General features: G+C 41.5%; 3 protein-coding genes across 3 annotated transcripts; 1 reads left to right on the top strand and 2 right to left on the bottom strand.

Moving 5' to 3' along the window:
• Positions 1-2385: 2385 nt before the first annotated feature.
• On the bottom strand, positions 2386-14606 carry aspa (aspartoacylase). Its single transcript, XM_061085836.1, has 6 exons — positions 14204-14606; positions 10467-10662; positions 7853-7946; positions 6375-6482; positions 4288-4397; positions 2386-3505 (listed from the first exon to the last, which is right to left on the bottom strand). The coding sequence occupies exons 1-6, from the start codon at positions 14443-14445 to the stop codon at positions 3314-3316; spliced, it is 942 nt and encodes a 313-aa protein (XP_060941819.1). The 5' UTR covers positions 14446-14606; the 3' UTR covers positions 2386-3313.
• An 824-nt stretch (positions 14607-15430) lies between these two features.
• On the bottom strand, positions 15431-20644 carry pho (phoenix). Its single transcript, XM_061085346.1, has 5 exons — positions 20475-20644; positions 20117-20393; positions 19898-20025; positions 19100-19142; positions 15431-19015 (listed from the first exon to the last, which is right to left on the bottom strand). The coding sequence occupies exons 1-5, from the start codon at positions 20642-20644 to the stop codon at positions 15740-15742; spliced, it is 3894 nt and encodes a 1297-aa protein (XP_060941329.1). The 3' UTR covers positions 15431-15739.
• Positions 20645-21508: 864 nt separating this feature from the next.
• On the top strand, positions 21509-25752 carry c14h11orf54 (chromosome 14 C11orf54 homolog). Its single transcript, XM_061085632.1, has 8 exons — positions 21509-21653; positions 21748-21846; positions 23354-23427; positions 23531-23632; positions 23738-23914; positions 24320-24469; positions 24546-24662; positions 25389-25752. The coding sequence occupies exons 1-8, from the start codon at positions 21587-21589 to the stop codon at positions 25560-25562; spliced, it is 960 nt and encodes a 319-aa protein (XP_060941615.1). The 5' UTR covers positions 21509-21586; the 3' UTR covers positions 25563-25752.
• Positions 25753-26326: the final 574 nt, after the last annotated feature.

Here is a 26326-nt window from a genome sequence, read left to right as displayed (position 1 = left end):
TTTTTATAGTGGTAACCTGCTGTATTGTGTAGCTTGGTATTACTTGAGAACTTTGAAAGAGGACACAACCACTGGATGACACATTTGATGTACATATGATATCCAGTGAGGCAGGAGAACTCTAGCTCTAGCTGTGAGTGCCACACAAAGACAAAGAAAACCTTGGGTGATTCCTGTATAGATCTCTTCTGTGCTATATTTCTTTCTTTTTTTTTACACTGAGGGCAGAAACTAATAGTGATTCACAAACTTTCATCATTGCAAAACAGGTCTGCACTGTAGAAGGAGGCCAGAGGCTGTACCACTGTTCCTCCAGCTGGTTGTTTCGGTGGTGAGAGAGAGAGAGAGAGAGAGAGAGAGAGAGAGAGAGAGAGAGAGAGAGAGAGAGAGAGAGAGAGAGAGAGACTACCTGCCTCATCAAAGGAAACAATTACCACACACCACACCACGTCCCTGCATTCTATATGCATGTGTGCAGCCGAAGTGGCCACGTGATAATTAACCGTAAATGCCGACATCCTCATTCTCTTGCTGGGTTCGACAGAGGCTCTTTCATCAATGTCACTCTTTCTCAGCTATTGCCACTCACTTGATTTGAGGGACAGAAGAAAAGCACTTAGTTTGTTCTAATTAATTCAGCATTGGTCAATTCAGCGATGGAAATTTACATCTTCCCTTGAAAACTTAAAAAGCTTATTTTGATTAAATATTATCTCTGGCACGCCCGTCTTACTCAAAGCAGTAAACCTAAACCCTGATCAGCTTAATCTCTGCAGGATCCCCAGAGCGGAATCCAGGTAAGCAGCCAAGCTGTGGACTTCCAGTAAAGTAGAGTTGTAATGCAGAAGGGAAAGTTTTCACTACAGACAGAGACAGGAGGGTGGAGGCAGAGATGGACGCTTGGCATTTTCACATGCCTGTTTGGATCATCGCCCAGCACTGAAAGATTGTTCTCTTAAAAGCTTCCAGTAGCCAAAGGGGATCATTGATCTTCTCTCGTTGCAGGTCTGAGAGCCCTGATTTGGTTACTGTAATGAAAAGATGACAGGGTCTATGGCCAGCCTGTAGTCATGAAACTGAATTACTCCTCATGAGCCTCACATGAAACAGCAGGAACTGTATAGATGGCAGGTGCTGGTGAAGTTGGCTCGTGGAATGCAGAAAGATGACTCAAGAAGCGGAATGATGTTCGTAATTAAGTTTCATATCAGGTTTAGAAGCCTTCTTAGCTCAGTGCTGTCTTTGGTTTAAAGATAATGGTGTGAGCAGGGAAATGTTGCACAGCTCACTGACAAAGTGCTTTAAAAAAATCACAGATCAAATATGTCTACATAAAGGTAAAGGATAGCACCAGGACATGCATTCTTCTGATGAATGTGTCTGCTAGTTGACTTGGCCATAGTATTTTATTGACAAATTGTTTTATACCTTGTATTACTGTGTATATATATATGCATATTTATTTCATTCCTATTTATTCAATGTATTCACTTTTAATGTATCAACCTTTTTATTGTACCCTCGGCACCATTGTAAATGATGGTCTTATCCCTCAATGTGTCTTCCGAGGCTTAAATAAATATTCAATCAATCAAAAATGTGATATCCTATACACCACAACTCTCAGCCTCCTTCACTTCTATTTAATCACACCTGTATTTCATGTAAGCACTTCTGTATGTCTTCTATAAACACGGCAGAGTGACATACCGAACCCACTGTCAGGACATTAAACACAACGCAGTGTACTGACTACAGAGTACTGTACAGTACATTTTGTACCAAAAGGGAAACAGAACAATGCCACAAATATAACAAATTGGAACAAGGTTTGGTTGGGATGGTCAGTGTAATATGTTTTTTCATGGTTGTCGTGAATGGACTGTATTCATGCAGTGCTTTTCCAGTCTTATCAACCACTCAATGTACTTGACAGTACAAGTCGCTGTCAGCCATTCACACACATTTACATACATGCATTGTTTTTTTTACTACACACCATTCATGCACTGTTGGCACAACAATTTGGAGTTCAGTATTTAGCCAAAAGACATTTTGAATGTAGACATGGGGATCGAACTACCGACCTTTTCCGCCTGCAGAGCCACAGCCACCCCCTGTACAGACAGAAACTGTATTGAAGGCAGGATACTAAATGTCTTCTTAATATTCTACCTAACGACTCCATAATGAGTTTCTATACAGACATTCTCCCCAATGTATGAACAATTTAGCGACCTTCTTCTCCAGGTCATTGTGCAGAACTGATTCACAACTGGAAAATGTTGATCATAGGTTGTGTGGTGCCCTCTTGTGGCCGCTGGTGGTTCCCTACACGACTAAACGATCCCAGCATGAAGTCTCCATCCACAAACACACAAAGTATAGCACAGTACTATATTTATTGATCTGATCATTTCCACAGGATTTCAAAGGACAGTGAGGTGGACTAATCATATAAATTGTGCTACCAAAAAGTATTGCTGATGAAAATGAATTACTGTAAAGACAACAGCGACACACTTTGAGACAACAATGACGTTAAGACATTAGAAAGTACATATGCATACCACGATTCAACGAGTCTATACATCACTTAAAACAAATATACAGTACAAGTATATCAAATTACACACAAATATATTACTATAAAACACATTTAAAACTGCATCCCATTATGTATAGAGGAACAGGACATATACCGTTTCTTATCAAAAGTATATTTTTGTTATCCAACAAGTATAATCTACAAATTCCACTCTTAATTTGTTGTGCAATTTTCTCAGAAATCTCCATTAAGGCAGTGATAGGACAGCACCACAGATGCAACCACTAGAGTTACAGGTAGGTTTCATCAAAGGCCACAAACACCCTTCGACAGATGTTACAAATATATTTTCAGAAGAAGACAAACAAGACAGTTTTGGGTCAAAGGTTGCAGGTTATGATCCTTGTTGGCCTTCCTGAGCAGTAGTAGGAAACTTATAAAGTGTTGTGTAAAGATTCATAATCCATCGGTGATTAGACCTGGTCTTTAATATCATACAAAACGTAGCTGATGTAATGTAAATAAGAACCGTATCATAAATACTAACCACAACAATACACCAGTCTTCAGATCAAAGACGTTCACAGTGACTCTTAGCAAAGCCTCCACAGGTTCTCTTTGCATAGTTAATGTTTTTTTATGATAGTAAATGCATAAAGAAATGAAATCAGTGCGTAAACGTTGGCATCTAGTCATTAAGTGAGGAAAAGTCTGTCAGATGTACCACATGTGTTCACCAGCATTGTCAGCCGCACAAAGCAGTTTTCATGCTTTTCTGGTGGCACTTGATACCAAGGTTTCTCGTCTGGTGGTCACAAAAGCCTGCTGTTTTTCATAATAGGCTGCTTCGTTAATAAAAGTGGGATAGACGGTGCCGGAGCCCTGGTAGTGGATGGTCTTCCCGTCAAACGTCTGGAACATCGGGTCACCGGCGTTCAGCGGCTCCCAGTCACCGTCCTGAAACAACAGCAAGCAAGAATAATAAACTTTATATATATATATATATACAAAAGGACTTAAATAGTTTTACAAAGTGCTTCTATAAATAAAACACAAAACACATACAGTGCAATTACAAATTTAAGCAAGTGAATACAAGAGAAAATGGATAAAAAAAGCAATAAAACAAACCAACATCTAGTTAGAAGCCATTTTATAAAAATGTGTTTTTAAAAAGTAAGAGAGAGTGACTATAGAAATAGAACAAAGCTTTTCCCTATTCAATTTATTGAGCAAATTAAAACGAAATCAAGATAAGATGAGATAAACTTTATTGATCCCATGCCGTGAAATAAACCTTGCGATGTTTTCATGAGTGTGTTTCATCTAAATTGTATGAATTCTTGTTTTCTTTACCCTAGAATGGGCCCTTTATATTTAAATACTTTATATTTACATCTGGAGCGGGTCCTCTCTACCGAGGCCGCCATGTTTTGTACAGTAGCCCAAATAAAACACCTTTTCAGTTTTTATGACAACTAAAGGCTACCACAGGTTCTCTCTCATGTTTGGAAAGGGAGGGTGAGGTCAGGGGCATTCAGCTGCAACATGCAACTTCACCACTAGATGTCACTAAATTCTACACACTGAACCTTTAACTTGAGTAAGTTGCACAATCAAACAAAAATACATCTAAATATTGTCAGCTAAAGATGTGACTTATATAAACAGGCTCAGCCGGTCAGATATATGGCTGAGACAGACAAGGCTGGTATGAATAAGATTTGTCTGGTTTTTACCTGCAGATTGGGATGCACCATGGCAATGATGTTCCCGTTGGCATCTCTGGGGTAGTCAATCCTCTCTAAGACCCGAAAAACTTCCACCGTGCAGGGAGGGAACTCCATTCCTAAAAAAATACACATTTTCAATATTGTACGTAGCCTAGAAAATCGTGTACATAAGGGTAAGGATGAATATATGACATGACATGTATTTGTGAGATTGGATAGTGTTGGGATTATGTGGCAGAAGACAAACTGAGTTGATCTGAGTTAGAAGACTGAATATTCTTTTAAGCATAAAATAATACATATGAAAGATAATGCCGTGGAATTAGTTTGAATAAAATAACACTGAACAAAGGAAACTCAACACTATTATTCATGAGACTCCATTTCATGACAGACTGGAATAGAATTAAAATTATAGGGGAAATTGAGATTTCTTTGTAGTGTCATAAATGTCAGCTGCTGTATACTGATTCGCCAGCTCCTCCACAGAAGCAAAGAGATGGAAGGAGCATTCAGCAACTAATTGTGAATATGCAAATGTGCACGTTGAAGAGATCATTTCAAGGCCCTATATTCAAGGTAGATGTTGCTGTGATTCTCTCCATATACAGCACTTAGTATAGAAAACACTATATTCCCTCCAGTGCTGTGATGTACACAACAAGAACAGACGCAAGAAGAAACTGAAAGTACAAAGACAGTAAAGTGCATTTTGTATTAAAGGATGTGTCTTGAAATCAGTATAATGTTCAAATGGATCCACAATACATCTTATTATAATAATATGTGTATGTACAGTTCATTACCAGATACTGTAAATAGCACAAAACTGAGTAGTTTTAGTGACATGTTGATAAAAAAGTTTATATATTTTATATGCGGCATCATTGTCATAAATATAATAAAAATTATAAACATAATAACTGGCACAGAGTAAAACAATATTATGAAATATAAAGAAGGACACTAATTGTGATTTTTATATGTAAATAAGGACAAATGTATATTATGTAATAACTATTTTTAAAATATACATTTTATAGTATGTTGAACAAATATTAAGGATATTAAAATAATTGATAAGGCTGCTGTTGTGAAGTGTCTGCCTCTTCTGACTTATACTTATTTGTGAATATTTGTGTCTAAGTTAATCAGCTAGTAGATTATAAACTGATAGATCTATCATCATTTCTTTTAACTTAATATTCATACTCTGGTAATGTTCCTGGAACAAGAAGTACGAGGCTTTCAAAGTGACCTTATTCAAACTCCAGAACTTTCACAGGAAGTGCAGAAGGCGTTTGACAGTCCTCTGGCATTTATTAAATAGATGCTCAAATTAGCTTGTAAGTGTTCATCCATTGAGTTGTATTGGGATGCAAGTGGCAGCATAGAATAAAAAGCACTAATGCTCCAATAGTCACCACAGTTTCCCCACTCATCCATATGATTCTTCTCAATAAGTTGTTCTCCGTCTGCTAAATGAGTCGTTTCTTCACGCTGCTCAGCTTTAGAACCCAGGAGCACCCGAATCATTGCCAGGCCAAAGCATTCATCAGCACCAGTGTGTCCCAAAGACAGACGATTACAACATACAGGCAGCCAGACTCTAACGACATGGAAACTGACCAACTCTCAACAAGCAGGCCATTCAGCAGCAGAGGCCGCCGCTCTCACTTGGCACACATGCCTGTTTACGTAAAAAGAGGAAGGAAACGCTGCCTTGCACCGAAACATTGCAAACTCCGTTCCCGGCCTCAGGGAGAAGTTGAGGCCGAGCGGTGGCGTGATGATGAGCCCCAGGCACCTGAGCGTACGTGCATCTGATGAATCAGGCCAATGACCATGGACATTTTGTCACTGAGTGTTTCTTGACATGCAGGCTCACTGAGTGTAAACAGCTCATTTTGCATTACATAACAACATTATGAAACATAAGATTTGTCATCTTCCAGTCAAAGTTCTAGAGAAACTGTTTCCTATTTAGCGTGCTTCAGTTTTATCTGCTTTGGCATTAATCCTTAACAATCTGTTGAATGCCATGTACTGAATGTTCAGATGTAGTGAAAGCTGCTGTGGTGTGTCTATCCTACCTTCATTAAACAGTTCGATGAAGTCCAGGGCATGTTTCAGTATCACCCTCATAGCTTCAAAGATGTTACTCCTCAATACACCTTGAGGCTGAGGACCCACCTCCAGACCTGGAATTAAACAATCAGGGAACACAATATTTATACATTTGGAATAATCTAAAACAACTGGAAGGATGATTTTAAAGAACATTTTAAAGATGTTGTTCATTGTCCACAGGTGATGTGAATGGGGGGGATCGGGGGAGGCACAGGCCCCTGAATCTGATTGGAACTATTGTGAAATACTGGTATATACATTCACTGGTATATACATGGTATATCATCAGCCTAATTATATAAAATATTGTTTTTTAATTTATTCAAATGCTCAGTTCAAAAACAGTACAAATTAAAATGTAAAGCATAATACTTATTTCAGCTGCTGCTTTCATGCAAGATGTATAGAAAAAATGGAGAAGCCAAACTGATCTATTAAAGCCTGGTGAAGTTGCGTCAAAATTAGCCACTTAAGATTAGAGAGAGAATCATCCCACACGGAGCAAACTAAAGTACTCTGCGATAGAAAGCGGCTTGGGTCGCATTTTTCTGTCTGAACCCTTCAAAGCCTGAGAGAAAACTAACGGAGCCTGACCTGAACAGTCGTCTTTGCAGTTTTTTTTCCCGAACCTGACTCAAGCCTAATGCAGCTAATATAAGCTGCACTGAGTTTGTGCTACCCTGTCACTCACACATTTTGTCACTGTGCCGTGTTGGCAATAGGTGTAACCTGTTCCAATACTTAAAAAACATCATGTCGGTGAATATTAGGACAACCTGGGCCAAAGCCAGCATGTGGACAACCAGTGCAGCCTGGTGTCACTCAAAGCATTGTTTACCGATGACGTACAAGACAAGTAAGAGATGATAAGATATCACAAGACATGAAAGGCTTCTCCTCCTCAAACCTGAAAATGAATTAATAATGTGACATAATACCATCATCTTCCAAAATGTGAAAAATAATACATTACATATTTCCCACCTCTAATGGGAATCCCACACCAGAGTCAGAAGGTGATAGGAGGTTGGCTTCTAATATATTATAAACTATATTTTTATCATGTATAAAGAACATGCCTGGGACTCCTGGACCAGAGCGTCTGTAAAAATGTTAATTCTTCTTGGAAATCCAGTCAAACAAGTACATATAGATGCAAAGAGGAGAAGCTAAACCACTATAAAGATGAAAAAATTTATGGAATTGTTTTGTTTTATAATCTACACAATTCAACTAGCAGCTATTTATTGATACTTGAATATTAGGATATTCAAAGTTTTTGATCTGGTACTCATTCATTGGTAAGAACCAAACTGGAGTCTAAAGACATTTTCTTTTAACTCTTTACTGTGTCCCAGTCGTTCCCCATTCCTCTTCCTTGCCCTCTTTCACCCTCACTTCATCTTCCCCACAGAGATTTAGCTCGACTTGAGAGACTCACCAACAGGGTGCTTGGCCACAGAGCGTGAAGTGGAATACTTTAGAAGAGGATGTTCATTCAGCAGAACAAGACAACTCGCTGGAGCGATGGCTTTCTGGAAAATCAAAACAAACAAAAGCACAAGATCTCAGCTGCAGATAAAAGGTTAAAAAAGAAGAAGAAGCTTCAAGACAGTCACATGCTGCACACCAGCCAGCTGTCCTGAGCAGACCCGCCTGTGAGTGACTGCTCTAACGTTCTGCTCGACAGAACGGAAAATTTAATCTGCAACAGCTCACTTTGTGAACCAATATGACACAGATGATAAACAAACATGGTGGCGTGTGCATGAATCAAGCGGTGGGCTCTCGGAGCTGCCAGTGGAAAACCAGAAAATACATCTTGATGCACAAAAACATGTTCAGCGGCAAACACTGACCGACTCTGATTCAGGTTTCTGTCATTTAGCAGGTGACTCTCTGTCATAAAAACTGTAACCTGTACATGGTTCAGTTAAGAGTAAATGTTAAGGATATTTTTCACAGAATTTTGCCTTAAGACAAGGACATGCCTTTAAATCATTGACGTCTGAGTTTCTGAACAGAGGACTGATTATCGCCACCTAATAGAAAGTGAGAGAGAGAACTCAAAGTCCAGTTCGTTATATGGGCAAACGGCTAAGTAATGAGTCATTCAACAACTGACTTTTGTAATGACACACTGAGCCTGTGAGTGTAATGAAGTGAATCTTCTATCATTTTGTATCTGGGAAGCAGTTTGTGTGTCTGTGCTCCGGTGCTTACAGAAACAGAGAGGGTTCGGCTCCTCTTTTGCTTCCTGATGTTGCTCTGTTTGCCTTTTGTTGCATATGTTTTCACCTCTGTGCATTTGTTTATTTCTAAGCAAGACAACACAGAAACAATTGAGCGTATTACTGCAAAACTTAGTGAAATGAAGTGGTATGGGTTATCACTATCTTTAAAGGGATAGTTCACAGGAAAAATAAAAAATTCATCTATTCACCACAGAAACAACAGAAAGAAACACAACATTCCTCCATACTGCTTGTGTGGTGTCATGAGAGGGTCCACAAGCCCCTACATTAATATTCCAATCGAGACGAGGCCATTCACACCCACGAAGTCCACTACCCGACGAAGCAGACGTAGCGATGTGAACACGCAGCCTGGGCGTTCCCATGGGCTCGAGTGTGTGTTGTTAGGCTATCAGAGGACATTTAGGCTTAAGGCCGGAGCATGCTTCTGCGTTGTCAGGGGCCCGCAAGCACGCAGTTGTAACGCAGGACTCGTTCTCATTCATGGTTTTCCAACCGTTGCGCGTGTTGCCATGCAATTCCCCGCCAGAACACAGGCGGAGTAATGTTTTTTGTCGAAGTCGGCTCTTCTTTGTGTGTGGCACGAAGAAGAGCGATTTATTTACATCGCCAAGGCGTCTCCTCAGAGTTTTTTCTGGCGGAAAAATCCGCCGGTTAGTGACGGGTTATACTAGTGGACATAGTGTCGGATCTCTTCTGCCAAGTGCTCTTCTATCTGGTCCATATTCGTTCTTCTAAATCTTCCGTGGTTTCCGGGCATGAACCGAAAATTCGACTCCGGAAATGATGTAGTTAGCAGACCAATCACAGCCCTTGCGGGCGGGTGACGCTTGCGGGGTTTTGCCGTCTAGTTAGAAAAATTGGCCGACGCACGTAAGGACGTAAGAAGGGCTACGTTAGCACGTAGGGGGCCCGGCAGGGGTCTTGCGCTTCCGGGCCCGTGAAAACGCAGAAGCATGCTCCGGCCTTTAAAACATGGTGTAAATGACAACGATTCCGGTAAAATATGAATGTCGGTGCTTGCGGACATTTGAATGACACCACACGAGCAGTATGGAAGCATGTTGTTTTTTTCTCAAGAAGGGGTCCTGTTTACTTCAATTGTATTGGATCTGTCTGCAACACTGTTTACCCCTGAGACTCCAAATGTGTCTTGTGGACTCAAACATTTCACCCACCCCTCAGTCGGCATAGTGGTGAGTAGATAACGAGTGAATTTCCATTTTTCTTTGAACTATCCCTTCAACATTGCCCTTTTTTTAATAATTTTTCAAGTTTTACCAGAAATAATTCATGAATCTTGTTGAAAAAGAAAGAAAGTTTCAGGAAATTATGTCTCTGAGGGTCCTTCTGGTTGTCTTATATACATAGAGAAATAAGTATATGTTCCATCTGTAAGGAGGCCCGGAACACTTTTGCGGTTGTAAAACAAAAGTAAACAAAGTTAATAAGGGAGATTAGTGGTTAAAGTGGAAAGAACCAAAGATACAGCATCCCTCTGATCCTTCAGATGAGCTTGTTCAACACTAAACAGATCGTTCTACTATTTACACAGCTTGACTGAAGCTCTCCAGGGGCTTGAGCTTCTTGAAGTAATGACCCAGAAACAAGAGGAAACCTTCTCTCACTTTCTCACACAGATGCTATTGAAAAGACTTAAGTCTCTTGACAGACAGTATCTGTTTGCATCAGGTTTGTTTTCTGGACAGCTAGTATTCCAGGTGTTACGCCCTGAATACCTGCAGCACACAGGTGTAATGTTAAAAAACGAAATCCCTGCGTGCTCCTCAGTGCTGTCACCTTGATGTAGTTCATCATCTGCAGATTGAAGTGGTCTTTGGAGCTTTCCAGGATCAGGGTGCAGCCCATGTTGGATGTTGTGTTGTGGAGGTCAAAGATGACATCGTAGGCCTCCGGGCTTCCTTTGGGTCCGAATATCCTGTTGATCTCCTGGGCTCTCTGCACCTCATAGGGCAAGTCACCTCCTTCTGGGGCACTGCATGACACACACACACACACACACACACACACACACACACACACACACACACACACACACACACACACACACACACACACACACACACACACACACACACACACACACACACACACACACACACACACACACACACACACACACACTCATTAGAAAGCAGTCAGGCGTGAGCACATTCACCTCTTATCAGACAATCCAGCCGAAGGAACAATGATGATGAAAGCTATGAAGCATGTTAATGATTCAACACAACAAGACATCCATTCATCCTACAGGCCCAGTAACACTTTCACCTCTGTTAACCACAGCGGAAAAACCTCTGTAATCGACAACCTACAAGTTAACACAGCCCCTGCGGTGAATGTATATGGTTTAACTTGTTATTGTAGAGTATCACCGTCCAGTCTTTGCAGGAACACAAAGGCCGGATTCAGCAGAACAGTGGCCTCCCTTTGTGAGTGTTCAGAAGAAATTTAATCCACTTCTCCAGGCCATGTGTGCACTGAGGGATCTTTGAGGACTTTGTTTTGTCCCCCACAGTAAACTTTTTTTTACTGTTTTTTTCCCACCAGACAGTCAATTTGAAAAGAGAATGAGAGCTGCCCCTTTTTTTCCTCCGAGCTCTTTTCAAACGGTTGAACATAACCACCAGTCCAGGACGTTCTCCAAGCTACTGCAGAACAGCCACCTCTGCTGTGCACATTGTCTAGCCTGCCTCACATTTGCCCTTTAGACCCCGTTTTCAGCAAATGTCTGGTATCGTCTGGACATCAGCACACAAGCGCAGTGTGAGCTACAGCTGAAAGAGTGAACTCCAAAATACTAACTTCCACTGAGAGGAAACATAGGCTGTCAATTTGTGCAAGAGCCTTTGAGCTGAATGAAGTGACACTGTGGGCTGTTTTTAGAAAGAATCTGCAAGTTGTTAATCTTCTTATATGCTGCCTTCAGAAAGACCAAGCCATTCATATAAACTGAGGACTGCCAAGAAGATATAAAAAAACATTGAACCTTTGCACGATGAGGATGTAACAGTACTTAAAGCTTATAGTCAATTCATTGAAATACTGAATATATCACAAGAGTTCCTGTAATAACATTTTTAAGTACAGTTACGGTTGTTTCAGTATATACTAACCGGTGGTGCAAAAATTATTCAATCATCTTAAAAAAGCCTTTTACTAATCCTAGAATACACATTTTTGTTACACATGTTGTATGGTAATATTTTATTCCTGTATTATTTTATTCCCTGGTCTTCTTTGACAAGTGCTGTATAAATAATCATTTATTAGTATCAATGTTGTTGTTATTAAGGGAAATGATACCATTATCACACAATAAAAATTACTCCAGTCCAAGTAAAAGTTATGAATCAAGTTTTTTTGTTAAGTAAAATTGTAAAAGCACAGTCAAAACGTACTTTTACTCATATCACTCATTACGCTTGATACTATTATTATGGAGACTGGCTCCTGTCATGATTTTATCAGTATAACTGGACAGTTACAGTTTATGTATTTACATATTAAAGTGATGTAATTGGTTAATGTAGTACTACAGTCAAGCTTCAGTAGAATTTTGTACTCTGATATCTAAGAGGATATCATATGAAGTAAACAGATCATATTTTTACCTTTTTGTCTGTATTTGTCTGTTAGCAGAACAACACCAAAACTACTCAATCGATTTCCATGAAAGTTTGTGGAGGGGTGATTTATGGCTGAAGGAAGAACCCTTTTGGTACAGATCAATACATTTTCTTAGGGCATCTAACTTTTACTTGATTTCTCTGAGAATAAATCATGGATCCTGGTTTAAAAAATCTGACTTGTTTAGGGGACTGGTATTTATGACTGTGTGCAGCTCGGTGCAGATCCACATGTAAATCTAGCTCTGTAGAGAATTTAAATGTGGTTTCATTTGGGGAGTGTTGGGCCCTGGGTGCTCTACTGAGTGCCATTCCAGTTGCTCTTGTACAGTTTGGTACTTTAATGTTTAAGAAGATACAAATATTTAGCAAACTGATTTTACACTTAGAGTTTAAAACTGGAACACAAAATTTACTAAAATCCCTAAGGTCAATATATACACACTAAAATATATACCCATAACATGAGAATCAATTAGACTTAAACATGTTAATAAGACTATAGTAAACAGTAAATGCAAACCCCCCCCCCTGCACACACACACACATACACACTATAATAACCTTGGGATTGTTATGAAATAATGATTGATTATGACTATACAGTTGGTGGTGTTGTTGACCACCCACATTATAGGCTGCTGTGTGTGTATGTGTGTGTGTGTGTGTGTGTGTGTGTGTGTGTGTTTCCTGCACACTGCCTGGTCTATATGAACCAGCCTTTGCGTAAGACTTAATTTCCACTATAGCTCACAAACCAAAGCGAAGGGACAGAACAGTAAAAAAAAAAAAAAAGCAATCGCCTTAAATCACTTGCAGCTCGGTCACGTTGCTCTCACGTTTTTCCCGCTGGCTGACAGTCAGCTGGAGTCTGCGGGCAGGGGGGGGGGGGGCGCACGCTCTGCTCGGCTCTGATTGGCTGGGAGGTGCGGGGGGTGAGGGGAGGGGGCTGGGACGGGAGGACATGGCTGATGGTAAACACGCACACTGTCCTCCGGCTGTGGGACAATAACAGGAGCGTGGACGCTGCTCTGCTGTGGGACATGAAGACCGGACTGGTCCCAGTCACTGTTCCACTGTTATAGATGTCACCAGCACCTGTCACCTGTGTGGCTGCCTGTCGTTACACGTCCTAAGTGGGGACCATATGTTCCCAACACACATTGTGATGCTCGGTGGTCTCACACATCTCACACTCTCACTAATGTTATATAATGGCCGTGATTACATTTCCACGACCGTAGATCTTCATGGATCCACGTCGTGCCACCTTGAACGGACCCCAAAGGTCATAATAACCAAAATGTACATCAACAACAACACAATGTGTGTTATTCCTGAGTGACATCTGTGAAATATAATGAAATTCAGCATGTATGACAACAGGCAGGAACAACAACAACAGCACAATGTCACACAACGTGTAGAAACGTCAAACTGGTGTGTCTCTTCTCCTCCAACACAAACACAATGTCAGTCTACATGATGAAGCTGTTCCGTTAGAGCGTTTCCTTTCAGTGTGTATGACCACACGCAGCGCTAACAACAATAGTAACAACAACAACACAACGGCACACAATGTACAGTCTCTCATCCCCTGCCTCTCAGACCCCAGATCAGTGAAATCGAATGACAGCCAGTTTGATTGAGCTTCCACTCAGCGTGTATGACAACAGGCAGGATCAACAACATCAACACGATACCACACAGTGTGTAGACAGGTGACACTGGTGTGTGTCTCTTCTCCTCGGACACAAATCGGTAAAATCAAACGTCAGTCGGTAGTTCGATGTCTGATGGAGCTTTCCCATGAGCAACTTTACATTCAACATGTATGATAACAACAGGAGGACCACCAGCAGAGGCCCCGAGTCCCCGGGTGTTTACCTGAGGTTCTCCGGGGTGAAGGCTCGGTTCAGGTCCACGTCCACGTACCGGGTGCACTTCTCCACGGCCCGCGGGTTGGTGATGAAGGCTTTGGCGTCCACCCTCTTCCTCTGGATCTCGGCGCCGTTCTTCACCCACAGGTTCACCAGCGTCACGCCGGACATCTCGTTGCCGTGCGTGCCGCCGAAGATCGCCACCCTGCGGGCCTCGTCGAACCGCGCGCCGCTGTTGCGTGAGGACATGGTGACGAAGAGGAAGGTGAGAGAGGAGGTGATGAAGAGTGGGCTGGAGGTGGAGGTGCTGCCGCTCCCGCTGGAGGAGAAACTTTCAGTCCTGGCAGCTTCGCACACTCACGGTTTAAATGCCTGCTGTGGCGGCTGCGCGCTGACGTCACATGCCCTCTGGCTCGCCGTGCTCGGTAACCCAAACTCCGAACAAGCTCCCGTTGTTTACCTGTTTACCAAGATGTCAACTACACACCTCCGGCCCCGTCTTTCAAAATAAACTGTATTTTGTTTTATGAGTTCCATACTGGAGAGGATTTTCAGTAAGTGAAAATGATGACTGGACGCGCCACTTCCGGTTAATACCTTCAAAATAAAATAATATGACCGATAATAAAACTGAAATGCCATATAAATGCAATATCTAGAGGAAGATGAGGCAACATGTCTTTTTTTTATGTGTACATACATGCGCATAATCCTGTACCATGCCGGAGTCCTCATCATATTTTATATCTAAATTAAGGAAAATAAAATGCTTTTCTTTCTTCCAAAATATACATTTCTCAATGTATACACATACATAATCTTGCATTACATTACATTAGATTTAATTTATGACACTTTTATCCACAGCAACAACAAGAATCAAGAAAGTACAATTTCTTCAAAATAAAGCAAAACTACAATTGTGCAGGAGTCCTCATCATATTGTTTATTTAGATGTATGAAAATAAAAGCCTGTTCTTTTTTCCAAAACATACATTTCTCAGTACGTGCATAATCCTGTATTGTTTAGGAGACCTCAATATATTTAGATGTAGGAAAATAAAAGGCAATGTGTCTTTTTCCCAAAATATCCATTTCTCAATATATAGACGTACATAATCCTGTATTGTGTGTGAGTTTTCATGATATTGTATATTTAAATGTAGGAAAACAAAGGCATTTTGTCTTTTCAAAAATATATATTTCTCAATATGTAAACATATACAATCCTGCATTGTGCAGAAGTCCTACAAATACTGAATATTTAAATGTAGGAAAACAAAAGGTGCTTCTTCTTTCCAAAATAAACATATCTCAGTAGTATGGAGAGTAAAGTAAATCTCAACTCAAGAGGTCAGAAGGGGTGTTCGTAAAAAAGCTTTGATAGAAAACAATTTTTTTTTAAAAAAAGTCACTGTGAAAACGTCACCACTTAATAGCCTCATTTACATATTGTCCACATTCAATCTAAAAACACTGACAGCTTCATGTGAAATATACAAAAGAGGTTTTGAGTGTGTTGAGAATAAGTCTCCTGGTCAAACTACTGATCTGTGTATAAGTCTTCACTTGGATAATAAAGTTTTGTCTTTGCCCGTTTGTTTTTCTTAGTTTTCTTGACTCTCACCGCCTCACTCAGGACTCCTGGAGTCTGTGCAGACGGGGAGACATGGTGAGGCATGTTCAGCGTTTCCTTGCTTGTTTTGGCAGAAACGTCACGAGACTCTTCAGCACTGTGACCACAACTCTCCTCTCCTGCTGAGTGAGCGGTCGACTGTTTGCCTTTCTTCTTGAGTGAAACTGAGCTGCAGGTTTTCACTGGCGCTCCTCCTGATACCACACTGTCAGTGGCAGGTGTCGGACTCTCTTGTATCACATGTTCCGGCTCAGATTTACGCTTTTTACTCTTCTTCTTTCTTAAAACCACAGCCTCATCAGTTGGAGAATACCCCACTTCGTCCGCACTTTCTATTCTTTCCTCGGCGGTCACCAGCTCACTTTCATTTCTCTTCGATTTCTTTTTTCTCTTTACCCTTGTCTCAGTGGGATCAGGCAAAGAACTGTTGCATGTGTCATTCGGCTCAACACTCTCCTCCACCACCGACACCTTTCTCTTCTTTTTCTTCTTCCTGGCCCCATTATTCAATTCCTCCACATTTCCAGCCGTTTCTGCTGATTCAGTCTCTGGAGCACCAGCGCTGACACCGGGCTTTTTTGCGGCTGCAGAGTTTGGACAAGGCGAGCTTTGTTCCTCGTGCGTCTGAGCCTCTTTTTCCTCTGCATCAGCAACAAGGAAGGAAGAGGTCCTCTTCTTTTTCCGCACAGACACCGAATCATGGCTTTGTGTCACGCCGTCCTGTGAGACAGCTCTGCTAAGTATTTCCCTCTTTTTCTTCTTCTTTTTCTTTGTCACAGATTCAGCATCTCTGTCATCAGAGTCTTCCTTTGTTTTCTGGGAATGATCTGCATCATCAACCTTTTCTTTTTTGTTAGGAGTGCAATAAACATCGACATCCTCTGCGGTGCTTTCCCTCTTCTTCGTCTTCTTCTTCTTCTTTGTCACAGGTTCAGCATCTCTGTCATCAGAGTCTTCCTTTGTTTTGTGGGAATGATCTGCATCATCAACTTTTTCATTTTGGTTAAAAGTGCAAGAAATATCTACACCCTCAGCGGTGCTTTCCCTCTTCTTCTTTTTCTTCATCACAGACTCAGGAGCCCTGTCATCTGAGTCTTCCTTTGTTTTCTGGGAATGATCTGCATCATCAACCTTTTCTTTTTTGTTAGGAGTGCAATAAACATCGACATCCTCTGCGGTGCTTTCCCTCTTCTTCTTCTTCTTCTTCGTCTTTTTCTTCTTTGTCACAGGCTCAGCATCTCTGTCATCAGAGTCTTCCTTTGTTTTGTGGGAATAATCTTCATCAACTTTTTCATTTTGGTTAAAAGTGCAAGAGATATCTACGCCCTCAGAGGTGCTTTCCCTCTTATTCTTCTTCTTTTTCTTCATCACAGACTCAGGAGCCCTGTCATCTGAGTCTTCCTTAGTTTTCTGGGAATGATCTGCATCATTAACCTTTTCTTTTTTGTTAGGAGTGCAATAAACATCGACATCCTCTGAGGCGTTTTCCCTCTTCTTCTTCTTCTTCTTCTTCGTCACAGGTTCAGCATCTCTGTCATCAGAGCCTTCCTCTGTTTTTTGGAAAAGATCTGCATCATCAACTTTTTCATTTTGGTTAAAAGTGCAAGAGATATCTATGCCCTCAGCGTTGCTTTCCCTCTTCTTCTTCTTTTTCTTCATCACCGACTCAGGAGCTCTGTCTTCTGAGCCCCCGTTCATTTTCTGGGAATGATCTGCATCGTCAACCTCAGCAATGCAAGAACTATCGACCCCTTCAGAGTTGCTTTCCCTCTTCTTCTCCTTTATCTTCTTCTTCTTCTTCTTCTTCTTCACTGAACTTGTTTCAGTAGTTACATCATTAGACAAGCTTGAATCTGCATCATCTTTGGCTCCGACTTCTGTGTCCTCCTGATCAGCTGACGGACGCTTCTTTTCACGCTTTTGTCTTTTCTTTTCCAAAATGGGTTGTAATTTTTCCTGAGTCGATTCTGTATTTTCTAAACAATCTCCTGTTTCCTCGAGTTGTCTCCCTGACATCAGAGGTAGATCTGAACTCATATTCAACGCTTCTCCATGTTCTTCCCCATTTACAATCTTTTCTTCTTTTCCTTTTTGATTTTTTGTCAGTATCTCACCATCATCCTTTAGTGGCTCTGAAACGACGCTTGCCTTTAACTGCTCTTCATCCTCAATGCCACTTTTCCCTTTCTTCTTCCTCTCCTCGTCACCATTCACCACGTTCTGTGTCAGTGATGGCTGAGACACCTGAATGTGTCTCTCCTCCTGTCTCGCTATGACTTCATCATGTGATAAGTTCTCGAGCTCGTCACTGGTCTGCGTCGCAGGAGGCTCAGCTCGATTATCCTCTGCTCGATTATCCTCTGCTCGATTATCCTCCGTAGGGCTGGGAGTCTCTCCTTCCTCCACCTCCACCGAGGTTGCAGCGGGCAGACCCCCTGGATCTTCCTGACTCTGTCCCCTTCTTTCATCATCTCCTTTTCTCTCTTTCCTCACCATGGTTTCATTGCACACACTCTCATTATCATACCCACTTGCAGCTTCTGGGGGACTTTGGGGAGGACTCTTGCTTTCAGGTTGGTTCTCTGCCTGTTCCATCTGGGAGAGATCATCTGCTATGAAATCATCAGCGATGAAATCATCAGCTGGGGGCTCTGTTACATTTAGTGACGCTTCTCTGTCCCGAACTGTATCTTTGAATCTTGGACTTTCAGGTTGGTTCTCTGCCTGTTCCATCTCGGAGAGATCATCTGCGATGAAATCATCGGCTGGGGGTTCTGTTACATTTAGTGATGCTTCTCTGTCCTTAACTGTATCTTGGAGTCTTGGACTTCCCTGTAGCTCAAGTGGATCACAATATGTAGCATCGCTATCATCACACAGCTCCCTCTCACTTTCTTTCCCTTGAATATATTTCTTGTTTCCTCTGGTTAGATATCTCTTTCTTGTTGGTGTTTCACTATGGGCCAGAATGCTTTGAGAAGGACCTTCACCATCAGAGTCCTCTGTATGTGACAAAAGCTCTTTACTCATCGATTTTTTTGTCTTTTTTCGTCCTTGTGAAGCTTTTTGACCTTTACTTGCGTTCCTCTTATGATGATTCACGTTGCTGCCTCTTGTCTCCGGAGATTTTTGAGGTTGTGAGCGCTTTGTTTTTGACGGCACGAAAACAAAACATTTCCTTTCCTGCAAGATGACAAATGCAAAATGAGTTCACACTGAAAAAGCGATTTGAAATCCATTCTTCATTTGTGTTAACAGGAATCTTACCACCACTTTGGTGTCCACACTCTCTGACCCTTCTTCCTCGTCCCTATAATACAATGAGTAAAACAAGTTTTATTAGTATAAATAGCCACATTTAATTCAGTTTAGAAATCAAATTAGACCAAAATAAAGGATAAGAGGGAGTAAAACCTTTCAACCTAAATGTGCCACCCTGTAGTTGTATGCCTCCATCAAGGTGGTGTTAATTTGTGTCAAATTTGAAAAGATTCTTTGAAATAACAGCTTGTGAGATCACAGTGACCTTAAGCTTTGGACCCAAATGTTATTACTTCATTCTTGAACCAAACTTTAAATAGTTCCCTCGAGGTGTTCATGAGATATCTTGTTCACAAGAATGGAACAGACAGACAGAGAAAACATAAGGTCTCTGGCTACTGGCACTCCCCAGCATGTAGGCACAAAAATAAATAATAAGAAAATAAAGAACTTATTGCCTTTTATGAATACAATGAAAAGCCAGGTTAAATATGAAGATTTATATCAACCCTTTGAGCTCCAATTAGATCTCCTGGTGGACTGTTGAGAGCATTGAGACTGAAAACTCCCTCATCAGTCATTAATAGGAACCAAAGTTGACAAATATTTGAAAGCCTTACATTAATTATGTGTAACTGTTTGCTGACATTAATCATTTTAAAATGAAAAGAAGGTGACTGCAAGGATCTCAGTCTTAGAAGATAAGAGTATATATCTGGTAGTGTTCATGCATTTAAGCTGCTTTAAAAATAACACGTTTACCACACATACAACTTTAAATTGACTGATTATTGCTGGACTTACTCTGACAGAGGGGATATGCTCTCCCCTTCCTCGTCAACTGTCTGTAAGGATGAGGGCAGATCATCTCCTCCATGACGACCCTGCTGCAGTTCTTTGACACATTTAAAGAAGCCTCCCATTGCATTATACTGTAAACAAAATACAAAATTAAAGGAGTTCAGCACTAACTAACAGGATTTACTACAGTAGGTATCAAAAGCATATGGAGACAGTGCTTACATGAAGGGCTGTGTTGTGCTGTATGGATAACAGAGCTCTCTGCCAAGGGAACTTGTACTGTGGCAGCGTGATTCTCGTTCTCCTCCGCCCTCTCTTCCTTCTGACAGTTTTGGACTTTCCTTTACAGGAGGATGATGATGATGAGGAGGAGGAGTCTTCTTCCTCGAGCTGTCTGATGGATTCTGGCTCTGGCCTCGGGCTGTTGGACTGCCTACCTAATGAACTCTCAGCCTCAGAGGCAGGATTCTGAGTTATGAACATGCTGTCTCCTGAGTCACTGAGGAGACACAGACACAGTCACAATGCAGGATGTCACAGGAGCACAGGAGCTGATTCCTCATGGGAGGGACATCCTTACCTTTCTGCTTCAGATGCTTGATCCTGTGTGCTCTGTACCGCCAAATATCGCGAGATCTCCTTCACATAGTCTGGAGGGGTTTCCAGTGCAAGGTGGCCAGACTCCGGCGAGGGAGCTTCTACCAAACCCGCTGACTGAGGGAACTCCAGAGTTTTACGCACTCTTTTCATTGTGGAGCTCTGAGAAAAAAGCTGCGACCTAGGAAGTGGAAGTTTCCTTTGGAAGGAAACAGCCCGAGGGTGAAGCGTGAAGATTTAAAGACCTGGATGGTCTCTGTTTAGAAGTCATGGTAAAAATATTTACTATTAGTCTCGCCTGTGTCTTATAACGACTCGTAGCGGCGTCAAAACAAAGGCAGACAGACAAGCAACCCATGTGTGTGCAGGAGAACCAGGAAGTGATATACCCACGTGACTCGTCATATGACCAATCAGGGAAGAGAAAATGGCAGAAGTGACAGATAGAAACATGAGGGTTCACTCTTCTCTACTTCCGCTTTCGACTTCACCGATTCCCTCCGAATTATTTTCTCCATTTCAAACCAATGAACGTGACATATTCATCCACTGATGAAGACCGTTCGATGAGAGCTCAGTAATACGCCCTGAGCTCAATGGCATGATAAACAATAAAATCACGTTTTAATATATATATATATATATGTATATATATATGATTATACTGCAAATTAGTTGTTTATCTTGTGAGCACAAGTTTTGATTTTGTGAGCACAAAATAAAGTGAGTAATTATCTTTAAATACAATTTAGAAATAGCATGTTGGATGGTTTTTTAAAATAAATTAAAACATTTATATTTCTACAAATAGATATAAATATAGCCTGTGAAACATTAAAGAAAATGGTTTATACTGTCCTAATATGTTTTAAGAATTAAAAAAAAAAAATCAACAAAACATGTTTATTAAAATGTAGGCAGTTAACCCACAATGCATAGACGATCAACCAGTACATGGGAGAGGGACTATCTTGCCGGTGTTCTTAGTCTTGGTTGAAGTTGAATCACACTGTCGCTGGAGCCGCTGTGTCAGTGACCTCCCACCTCCTCTCCTGCAGAGTCACAGTCTGAGGAGACTCACCAACAACTGGAGTCATGGCAGAAATCCGCAGAACTGAGAGGGTCCAGCTGCACGCTCCACATCTGGAGGAGCTGCGTTGTGGTGAGAGCTCAGATCACACAAACACAGGCAGGGGCCCGGGGTTAGAACAGGGTGTTCATTAAACATGGGGTCATGTGTCTTCTGCTGGTTACAGTGCTGCAAGCAGGACTGGAGGAGAACTTTGCAGAAGTGCAGGTGAGTGTTGTGGAGTGTCCAGATCTCACCAAAGAGCCATTTAACTTCCCTGTCAAAGGTAAGGACACACCACTACTACTACCACTACTACTACTACTACTACTACTACTATAAACTCAGTTTCCCAGCAAAGACTCCATGTCTCCCATGTCTCAGAGCACTGTCTGTAGCCCCCCGCCTCCTGTTGCTGCTTTGTAAACTCCTCCTGCTGTTCTGTTCCACCTGTTACTACAAAATTCTCAGAGTTTCCAGCAAAAACAGACTTGCAGAGGAACAGAACAAATAAACTTCAGAAACTGCCTCTGTGAATATGAAATGCATGTACAGGAGGATTTATGGTTCATGTTTCATGTGTTGTACTGTCCTACCTGTGGGTTGCTTGTGTTGAAATGTGTCTACTAAATTCTAAACTCTACTAGTATTACTACTACACTTATTTTATATACCACAGTCTGCACAGCTGCCAAGAAATAATGCACAACAACGTGAACATCTCACATGTGCATTTAGTTAGCTTCTGCACAGTTTGATACTTTGTGAAGATTGAACTTTGAGTTGTTGTTGGATTTGCTTTTCAGATTGTGTATTGAAACTAGGGCTGCACGATATACTAAACATTTATCGTCATCGCCATACCAATGTGCGCGATATACATATAGCAACAAGAACTTAATGTTGTGTCATGTGCCATGCATTCACGCTCTGCATATCAATATATTTGGTTAATAATAAATTAACAATAGTCAGAGTCGTAAGAGAATAAGAAGAGAATAGAGAGAGAACAAAGAATTCCGAGCCGCCTTTGTCAAATCTCGCTCGGCCTCCTCCAACTAAATTCTGTAAATACTGTTAGCGATGATTATATTGAAGAATTGGTTAACATTCTTATGGTTCCAGAACCAGTGGGAAAAGCAACAAAACACACATTGACAGAGCTGCTATCTCTCGCTGTGTGTCTGTGTGTGTGTGTCTCCCTCTCTCTCTCTCTCTCTCTCTCTCTCTCTCTCTCTCTCTCTCTCTCTCTCTCTCTCTCTCTCTCTCTCAGACTCAGCTGATGTCAGTTTAAATCTTAATTTGGACTGTTCATTTTTACTTATCGCAAGTCATAGCGTAATCGCGATATTTAACAACCTTATCACATATCGCATGTTTTTCCGAATATCGTGCAGTCCTAATTTACACACTGACTTAGCAAAGAATATTTATGTGTGTAACATTGAGGCCTCGCAGATGATGCGTCATGGTTATTTATTATTTGTGGTTTATTTGTCAGGGACAGATACACTTCACACAGAAAGACAGAGAGCAGCTGTCCATAGTGTTTCTAGAGGATTCTAACATTTCTCACAACACTCGTCCCCAAGAGGGCTTTTATGACAACGTTGGGTTAAAAAGAGTAATCCATGAGAAATAGAAACATGTAAAAAACATTACAGACTGTACGTGGGTGCAAGATTGTTGCTGAATTAAGAAGGACTTGTTGGCTCTTTTAGAAGTAACGAATTTCGCAGTAAATTTTCTATTTCTAAAGTTTTCTATTGACATCCTCTCTCCTCACATTGAAGGCCTGTGCGGGAGTCCTCGAATCACCGATGTGGGCGGTGTGCCATACCTGGTTCCCTTAGTCCAAAAGCACAAGGTAGCTTTTTGCGTCACAAAAAGGATAGTATATGCACAAACTGCATGGTGATAATGTAAAAAGACCTGTAGTCACCCGACCTGCTGTGTTGGTCTCCTTCCAGGAATACAACATGAACACTATATCTAAAGAGCTGGAGCTCCCGGGAGCGTTCATCCTCGGTGCAGCGGCGGCTCCCTCCAGGATCGTTGGAATGAACGCAGAGGTTAATTCACCTAAAATACATCGGTGGTGAAGGTGTTCCATGCAGCCAAAAGCAACCGTTACAATGTAATTGCAACCAGTTTTTGACATACTCTCTTTCCCTCAGCTGGTGCCTGCGGTTCTCACCGAAGCGGAGGGGAGGCCGGCAGTGAACAGCAGTTACTACTCCTCCATCAACCCCGCTGACGGCCAGTGTCTGCAGGAAAAATACAGTGACAAATTCTCCGACTGCAACTTTGGACTGCTGGGTAATCTCTACGCATGTGAGGGGCATCCTGGAAAGGTACTCAGACGCATCCTGGTAAACTAGATCTGCAGCTCTTTGCCTCAGAGAATGAACGATGGTGCTTGCACTGCAATTCCTTCAAAAATGCATGGTCATTATTCACTTTGTTTTTTTCCGCCAATAATTAACTTTCTGGTTATATATGAACTTTAAAACCATTATCTAGGAGTTAATAACTAAGTTTTAATGCATGAACTTAAGCCCTGTCACCACTAGGGTTGCAAAATTCCCATGGAAACTTTCCAGAAACTTTCCGGAAATTTACCGAAAAATTTCCGCCCCTTTGCAACCCTAGTCACCACAGGTCCTATGCTCCTGATGTTTGAAAGAATAAATATTAACAAAGGACAGTGACTGCACACACTGACCTGCTGTGCCCTCGTCACCCGTGTGCCTCCACAGGTCATAGAGGTGCGGGCGAAGAAGAGAACAGGGGTCCACAGTCTTGTGACAGCCCTGAGGAACACTCTTGAGGGACACTACCCTGATAAAAGCCTGGCGCTCGGAGGCACCTTCATCATCCAGAAAGGGAAAGCGAAAATCCACATCATGGTAAATAAGGGATGTGTCACAGAAAACGTAGGACTGTCAGTTACGTGTGTCGACTAATCTTCTTGTGTTGGCCTAGCCGAGAGAGTTCTCAGTCTGCCCCCTCAACACCAACGATGAGGTCAACAACTGGCTCAAGCACTTTGAGGTCAGCGCTCCACTCATCTGCCAGTCGGTGCTCGTTTCCAGGGATCCGGTGAGTCAAGCAAAGAGTGTCCCACAACAGAGCTGGTGTTAACATCCATCCTGAGCTGATCTAAAGTGGTCAGCAATAAGTTCAGGTCTGACTGGAGATCCGATCACTTTAGGAGGTGATCTGGGATGAATGTGGCCATATTTGTTTAGGTGTGTGAACGCATAATGTGTCGTGGGCCACATATGAAGGACCACCTACTCAACTGACATCCTCTGTCCTGCAACATTTTAAATGTATTCTTACTTTTTTCAGTGTCCATTCAAGGATTTGTTTGCAGCCACAATATCAACACTGATCATTACATAATGATTGATACTTTTCTTTAAGTGGTAAAATCAGTTTTTGTGGCACAGTCGCTCGGCCGACACACACGCACATTTACACTAATTTATATTATTTACATTAGACTCAGTTGTAAACTTTAAAGACCTGGTCAAAACAAGATAATTTGATCTTCGCGAACACAAATTATTATTTAGATACAGCATAAAGCATAGACGGGAGATCCAATCACAAGTGGACACAGGAGACCCATTCAGTACACAATTTAATGTCAGGTGTGAACACACTAACTCACCAATGTCCACTTGTGATCAGATGTCTCAGGACAGATGTTAAAACCAGGTCTGAACGGTCTTCTGAGGGGATGTTGGCACCCATCAGAAGTGCATTTACAAACTCAACTGTTTTGTAATGTGTCTGTTCCTCTGTTTGCTGTTGCTTCAGGGTCTTGACCTGCGCGTGGAGCACACCCACTGCTTCAGCCATCATGGAGAAGGTGGCCACTACTACATCGACACAACACCCTACAGTGTGGAGTACCTGGGCTACTTTATGCCTGCGGAGTTCGTCTATCGCATCGACAGACCCACAGAGACCCACGAAGTTGGACGAGAATGAAGCACATGAGGAAATTCATTCATGAAGTTTGCGACATATCATCTCTCGATAATCTAAATGTGTTTCATTGTGAAAATTATCACTTCTTTAAATTTTCCCTCTTAAATCTCATTTCCCTCTCAAGATTTTTGCACATTTCTCCTCAAACAAAATCACTATATTACATGAAATAAAAACAACTTTAAAATGAGTTTGGCTGTTTGTTCAACGACTGCAGACCACAGAATTGATAGTTGATCTGGGACTTTGAAAGGTCTAGTTTGGTACTGTTTTCCCAGGCAGAGAGGGAGAAACAAGCATTTTGCATTGTGTTAAACTAACTGTAGTATCCACATTGTATTAATACAGTGATTATAAAACGTCTACACACCCCAGGTTGTTGTGGTGTTAAAAAAAATGAGCCCAAAATAAATCATGTCAGAACTTTTTACAACTTTAATGTGACCTGTATTCAGAACAATTCATCTGAAAAACAAACTGGAATTTAGAAAGGGAAAAAAATTATAATCTGGTTTCATAAGTGTGCACACCTTAAAGTAATAATTTGTTAAAGCATCTTTTGAGTTTATGACGACATTCAGCCTTTGTGGGTAGGAGTCTATCAGCATGGCACATCTTTACTTGGAATCTTTGCCCATTCTTTCTTGCAAAAGCGCTCCAAATCTGCTCGAGTGCACAGCCCTCTTCAGGTCCTCCCACAGACATTGATTGGGATGGTATAGGCCATTCCAAAACTTTCATCTTCTTTGATCTGGTGAAGCCAT

The sequence above is a fragment of the Limanda limanda genome, chromosome 14 (assembly GCF_963576545.1).
Source record: "Limanda limanda chromosome 14, fLimLim1.1, whole genome shotgun sequence".
Taxonomy (NCBI): Eukaryota; Metazoa; Chordata; class Actinopteri; order Pleuronectiformes; family Pleuronectidae; genus Limanda; species Limanda limanda.
This window is presented reverse-complemented; position numbering and strand designations above follow the sequence as displayed.